Raw genomic sequence first — 7,851 nt, 5'->3', positions numbered from 1 at the left:
CCCATCCCAGAACCCATCCCACCCACCTCACCCCAAGTTCATAATGCCCCCCTCACAGTGGTATAAATATTCAATTATAAGTGACCCCCCCACAGGGGCGCTCTCGCTCTCTCCCCCTCCCGAAACAGGATTTGCAATAAATCCTGTTTCAGCCATAACGCAGGCATAGTGCTCAGAAAAAAGGTGTAGTTACTTCTGGCGTTAAATCCCGCGATAGTGTGCGTTACGTTACCGCACGCAACGTTAACCAGCCCTCATTTCCATTTAATCCGTCCAAACTCCTCCCTTCTCAACTACTACTTTTAAATTTGCATATGCACTTTGCGATGCTGTATTTATCGCATGCGTTACAGCGTTATTACAGGCGTTAGGGTCCTAACACGCGCGATAACATCCTACTGCATTTTGATTAATGACCCGGTAAGTTATTAATTTATTTGATTTATATTCTTCCTTTTAGCCATGTTTATTGCTATTTCATTTCCTAAAGAATTCTGGAATATACTTTTCACTTGGCAGTTGTGTGGTACAATGTGTGGATACATGGAACAAACACTGATTTAATGCATTTTATCTCCAAGCTACAAAGAAACAAAAAGGTGAATGTTTTAGGAGAGAGTTTAGAAAAAATATATAGCCACTGTATATATATATATATATAGATAGATAGATAGATAGATAGATAGATAGATAGAGAGAGACAGAGGTCCCCATTACCTAACTGTAGCTCTGAATCCATCTGAAGGTGAGAGGAGCTGGTCTGGACTATCAATGGTGGAATATCTAAGAAGTGGTTTTTCATTTTCCCACTTTTATGCTGCCCTCCTCCTAAAAGAACCCAGACCATGGGAGTCAGTTGGACTGTTAGATGATCGAGGGGTTAAAGGGGCACTTAGAGAAGATAAGGCCATTGCGGAAAGATTAAATGATTTCTTTGCTTCGGTGTTTACTGAAGAGGATGTTGGGGAGGTACCCGTAATGGAGAAGGTTTTCATGGGTAATGATTCAGATGGACTGAAGCAAATCACGGTGAACCTAGAAGATGTGGTAGGCCTGATTGACAAACTGAAGAGTAGTAAATCACCTGGACCGGATGGTATACACCCCAGAGTTCTGAAAGAAGGAGGGATATGATAGAGGTGTTTAAAATCATGAGAGGTCTAGAACGAGTAGATGTGAATCGGTTATTTACTCTTTCGGATAATAGAAAGACTAGGGGGCACTCCATGAAGTTAGCACGGGGCACATTTAAAACTAATCGGAGAAAGTTCTTTTTTACTCAATGCACAATTAAACTCTGGAATTTGTTGCCAGAGGATGTGGTTAGTGCAGGTAGTGTAGCTGGGTTTAAAATAGGATTGGATAAGTTCTTGGAGGGGAAGTCAATTATTTATTTTATTTATTTATTTATTTATTTATTTATTTATTTAGAGTTTTTATATACCGGCAATCATGAAAACATATCTTGCTGGTTTACATAGAACGGGGGTGCAATAAATACATAGAACTTAAAAACATAGAACCAGAACTGAGGTGACAGAAGGTACAGTTACATTAAACAATGGAGGCCAAACTTGGAGAAGGAAAAAGAGAAGAGAGGATAGAAATGGTTAAACAATGTACAATTTAAATGTAGTATACAAAATAAATGTTATATACAAATGGTAAGGTGTTTTGGGAGTCATTGGGTTGTGTCCGGAAAAGCAAGCTTTTCCGGACACAACCCAATGACACAAAAATTACTGCTATTAATTAAGTTGATTTAGAAAATAGCCACTGTTATTACTAGCAATGGTTACATGGAATAGACTTAGTTTTTGGGTACTTGACAGGTTCTTATGGCCTGGATTGGCCACTGTTGGAAACAGGATGCTGGGCTTGATGGACCCTTGGTCTGACCCAGTATGGCATGTTATGTTCTTACAATATGAGGCTCCAAGCGGTTAGACCAATAATTAACATCAGGAAATATTTCTTTACAAAAAAGATGATGAATAAAAGGAACAACCTCTAGAGGTGGGTGTAGAAGTAAAAATGTTATCAAAATTCTAGACAGTCTGGCATAAACCCAGAGGATCTTTAATGGTGAGAAAGGGAAAATAAAGCCAGAGATCAGGGAGTGAACGAGGGCTTCTTTATCTATGATTCTATGATCTATGATTCTTTATCTATGATCCACTGCCCCATCAATCAGATTACCTCCCAGTCTATGACTGACTCTTTATCTATGATCCACCGCCCCATCAATCAGATTACCTCCCAGTCTATGACTGACCCTTTATCTATGATCCACCGCCCCATCAATCAGATTACCTCCCAGTCTATGACTGACCCTTTATCTATGATCCACCGCCCCATCAATCAGATTACCTCCCAGTCTATGACTGACCCTTTACCTATGATCCACTGCCCCATCAATCAGATTACCTCCCAGTCTATGACTGACTCTTTATCTATGATCCACCGCCCCATCAATCAGATTACCTCCCAGTCTATGACTGACTCTTTATCTATGATCCACCGCCCTATCAATCAGATTACCTCCCAGTCTATGACTGACCCTTTACCTATGATCCACTGCCCCATCAATCAGATTACCTCCCAGTCTATGACTGACTCTTTATCTATGATCCACCGCCCCATCAATCAAATTACCTCCCAGTCTATGACTGACCCTTTACCTATGATCCACTGCCCCATCAATCAGATTACCTCCCAGTCTATGACTGACCCTTTACCTATGATCCACTGCCCCATCAATCAGATTACCTCCAAGTCTATGACTGACTCTTTATCTATGATCCACTGCCCCATCAATCAGATTACCTCCCAGTCTATGACTGACTCTTTATCTATGATCCACCGCCCCATCAATCAGATTACCTCCCAGTCTATGACTGACTCTTTATCTATGATCCACTGACCCAATCAGATTACCTCCCAGTCTATGACTGACTCTTTATCTATGATCCACTGCCCCATCAATCAGATTACCTCCCAGTCTATGACTGACTCTTTATCTATGATCCACCGCCCCATCAATCAGATTACCTCCCAGTCTATGACTGACCCTTTATCTATGACCCACTGCCCCATCAATCAGATTACCTCCCAGTCTATGACTGACCCTTTATCTATGATCCACTGCCCCATCAATCAGATTACATCCCAGTCTATGACTGTCCCTTTATCTATGATCCACTGCCCCATCAATCAGATTACCTCCCAGTCTATGACTGACTCTTTATCTATGATCCACTGCCCCATCAATCAGATTACCTCCCAGTCTATGACTGACCCTTTATCTATGACCCACTGCCCCATCAATCAGATTACCTCCCAGTCTATGACTGACCCTTTATCTATGATCCACTGCTCCATCAATCAGATTACCTCCCAGTCTATGACTGACCCTTTATCTATGATCCACTGCCCCATCAATCAGATTACCTCCCAGTCTATGACTGACCCTTTATCTATGATCCACTGCCCCATCAATCAGATTACCTCCCAGTCTATGACTGACTCTTTATCTATGATCCACTGCCCCATCAATCAGATTACCTCCCAGTCTATGACTGAACCTTTACCTATGATCCACTGCCCCAATCAGATTACATCCCAGTCTATGACTGTCCCTTTATCTATGATCCACTGCCCCATCAATCAGATTACCTCCCAGTCTATGACTGACTCTTTATCTATGATCCACTGCCCCATCAATCAGATTACCTCCCAGTCTATGACTGACCCTTTATCTATGATCCCACTGCCCCATCAATCAGATTACCTCCCAGTCTATGACTGACCCTTTATCTATGATCCACTGCTCCATCAATCAGATTACCTCCCAGTCTATGACTGACTCTTTATCTATGATCCACCGCCCCATCAATCAGATTACCTCCCAGTCTATGACTGACCCTTTACCTATGATCCACTGCCCCATCAATCAGATTACCTCCCAGTCTATGACTGACCCTTTACCTATGATCCACTGCCCCATCAATCAGATTACCTCCCAGTCTATGACTGACTCTTTATCTATGATCCACCGCCCCATCAATCAGATTACCTCCCAGTCTATGACTGACCCTTTACCTATGATCCACTGCCCCATCAATCAGATTACCTCCCAGTCTATGACTGACCCTTTACCTATGATCCACTGCCCCATCAATCAGATTACCTCCCAGTCTATGACTGACTCTTTATCTATGATCCACTGCCCCATCAATCAGATTACCTCCCAGTCTATGACTGACTCTTTATCTATGATCCACCGCCCCATCAATCAGATTACCTCCCAGTCTATGACTGACTCTTTATCTATGATCCACCGCCCCATCAATCAGATTACCTCCCAGTCTATGACTGACCCTTTATCTATGACCCACTGCCCCATCAATCAGATTACCTCCCAGTCTATGACTGACCCTTTATCTATGATCCACTGCCCCATCAATCAGATTACATCCCAGTCTATGACTGTCCCTTTATCTATGATCCACTGCCCCATCAATCAGATTACCTCCCAGTCTATGACTGACTCTTTATCTATGATCCACTGCCCCATCAATCAGATTACCTCCCAGTCTATGACTGACGCTTTATCTATGATCCACTGCTCCATCAATCAGATTACCTCCCAGTCTATGACTGAACCTTTACCTATGATCCACTGCCCCAATCAGATTACATCCCAGTCTATGACTGTCCCTTTATCTATGATCCACTGCCCCAATCAGATTACATCCCAGTCTATGACTGTCCCTTTATCTATGATCCACTGCCCCATCAATCAGATTACCTCCCAGTCTATGACTGATCCTTTATCTATGATCCACTGCCGCATCAATCAGATTACCTCCCAGTCTATGACTGACTCTTTATCTATGATCCACTGCCCCATCAATCAGATTACTTCCTAATGATCCACAGCCCCATCAATCAGATTACCTCCCAGTCTATGACTGACCCTTTATCTATGATCCACTGCCCCATCAATCAGATTACCTCCCAGTCTATGACTGATCCTTTATCTATGATCCACTGCCGCATCAATCAGATTACCTCCCAGTCTATGACTGACTCTATCTATGATCCACTGCCCCATCAATCAGATTACCTCCCAGTCTATGACTGACACTTTATCTATGATCCACTGCCCCATCAATCAGATTACCTCCCAGTCTATGACTGACCCTTTATCTATGATCCACTGCCCCATCAATCAGATTACCTCCCAGTCTATGACTGACACTTTATCTATGATCCACAGCCCCATCAATCAGATTACCTCCCAGTCTATGACTGACCCTTTATCTATGATCCACAGCCCCATCAATCAGATTACCTCCCAGTCTATGACTGACCCTTTATCTATGACCCACTGCCCCATCAATCAGATTACCTCCCAGTCTATGACTGACCCTTTATCTATGATCCACCGCCCCATCAATCAGATTACCTCCCAGTCTATGACTGACTCTTTATCTATGATCCACCGCCCCATCAATCAGATTACCTCCCAGTCTATGACTGACTCTTTATCTATGATCCACTGCCCCAATCAGATTACCTCCCAGTCTATGACTGATGCGGCAGTGGATCATAGATAAAGAGTCAGTCATAGACTGGGAGGTAATCTGATTGATGCGGCAGTGGATCAAAGATAAAGGATCAATCAGATTACCTCCCAGTCTATGACTGACTCTTTATCTATGATCCACTGCCCCATCAATCAGATTACCTCCCAGTCTATGACTGATCCTTTATCTATGATCCACTGCCGCATCAATCAGATTACTTCCTAATGATCCACAGCCCCATCAATCAGATTACCTCCCAGGCTATGACTGACCCTTTATCTATGATCCACTGCCCCATCAATCAGATTACCTCCCAGTCTATGACTGACCCTTTATCTATGATCCACCGCCCCATCAATCAGATTACCTCCCAGTCTATGACTGACCCTTTATCTATGATCCACTGCCCCGTCAATCAGATTACCTCCCAGTCTATGACTGAACCTTTACCTATGATCCACTGCCCCATCAATCAGATTACCTCCCAGTCTATGACTGACTCTTTATCTATGATCCACTGCCCCATCAATCAGATTACCTCCCAGTCTATGACTGACCCTTTATCTATGATCCACTGCCCCATCAATCAGATTACCTCCCAGTCTATGACTGACTCTTTACCTATGATCCACTGCCCCATCAATCAGATTACCTCCCAGTCTATGACTGACACTTTATCTGTGATCCACCGCCCCATCAATCAGATTACCTCCCAGTCTATGACTGACCCTTTATCTATGATCCACTGCCCCATCAATCAGATTACCTCCCAGTCTATGACTGACTCTTTATCTATGATCCACTGCCCCATCAATCAGATTACCTCCCAGTCTATGACTGACTCTTATCTATGATCCACTGACCCAATCAGATTACCTCCCAGTCTATGACTGACCCTTTATCTATGATCCACTGCCCCATCAATCAGATTACCTCCCAGTCTATGACTGACTCTTTACCTATGATCCACTGCCCCATCAATCAGATTACTTCCTAATGATCCACTGCCCCATCAATCGGATTACCTCCCAGTCTATGACTGACCCTTGGAAACAGTGCAGCACGTTAGCAATATATTTTCACCTTCGCACAGCTGTCACTAAGGAGGATTTCTTCCTCTGGGGGTAGACTCTGTATCTCTCCTGGTTTTGATATGCTCTTCCATCGTATTGCAGTTCGTGACAAAGATTTAGGGACTGTAGCAGGTGATCTGCAGAGAAAATATTGTTATACAGTACTATAAACTAAAAAGCAAATGCTAATCTGCTGATAATCATGCAAAACCCATGGAGTTCCAACCAGTGGAGCCATACTTTTCAGCATGTTAGGCCTAGGACACCACAGGTCGGAGCGTCACAGCCCTGAGTGTACAAGGTACACAGAACCACAGCCCTGAATGTGCAAGGTTCAGGGCACCAGAGACCAGCGTGCAACAGAGACCAGCGTGCAACGCCCAGAGACCAGCGTGCAATGCCCAGAGACCAGCGTGCAATGCCCAGAGACCAGCGTGCCGCAGCGCTGAGCAGACAATGCCCAAGGCACCAGAGACCAGTGTGCCACAGCGCTGAGCAGACAATGCCCAAGGCACCAGAGACCAGCGTGCAATGCCCAGAGACCAGCGTGCCACAGCGCTGAGCAGACAATGCCCAAGGCACCAGAGACCAGCGTGCCACAGCGCTGAGCAGACAATGCCCAAGGCACCAGAGACCAGCGTGCCACAGCGCTGAGCAGACAATGCCCAAGGCACCAGAGACCAGTGTGCCGCAGCGCTGAGCAGACAATGCCCAAGGCACCAGAGACCAGCGTGCAATGCCCAGAGACCAGCGCGCCGCAGCGCTGAGCAGACAATGCCCAAGGCACCAGAGACCAGCGCGCCGCAGCGCTGAGCAGACAATGCCCAAGGCACCAGAGACCAGCGTGCCGCAGCGCTGAGCAGACAATGCCCAAGGCACCAGAGACCAGCGTGCCGCAGCGCTGAGCAGACAATGCCCAAGGCACCAGAGACCAGCGTGCCGCAGCGCTGAGCAGACAATACCCAAGGCACCAGAGACCAGCGTGCCGCAGCGCTGAGCAGACAATGCCCAAGGCACCAGAGACCAGCGTGCAATGCCCAGAGACCAGCGTGCAATGCCCAGAGACCAGCGTGCCGCAGCGCTGAGCAGACAATGCCCAAGGCACCAGAGACCAGCGTGCCGCAGCGCTGAGCAGACAATGCCCAAGGCACCAGAGACCAGCGTGCCGCAGCGCTGAGCAGACAATG

At 45.6% G+C, this 7,851-nt stretch overlaps 1 protein-coding gene across 2 annotated transcripts in view; it reads right to left on the bottom strand.

Annotated features, from left to right (window-relative positions):
* Window positions 1-7,851, bottom strand: part of ISCA2 (iron-sulfur cluster assembly 2) — a 65,649-nt gene that overhangs the window by 27,107 nt on the left and 30,691 nt on the right. Inside the window, exon 2 of one of the 2 annotated variants that reach the window (XM_029598434.1) lies at window positions 6,675-6,801. The exons of the other annotated variant lie outside the window; for it this stretch is intronic. Coding sequence (XP_029454294.1) covers window positions 6,675-6,801 — 127 coding nt within the window. The remainder of the gene's footprint in view (window positions 1-6,674; window positions 6,802-7,851) is intronic. 2 annotated transcript variants of the gene reach the window in all.

This window comes from Rhinatrema bivittatum, chromosome 4, assembly GCF_901001135.1.
Source record: "Rhinatrema bivittatum chromosome 4, aRhiBiv1.1, whole genome shotgun sequence".
NCBI lineage: Eukaryota > Metazoa > Chordata > Amphibia > Gymnophiona > Rhinatrematidae > Rhinatrema > Rhinatrema bivittatum.
This window is presented reverse-complemented; position numbering and strand designations above follow the sequence as displayed.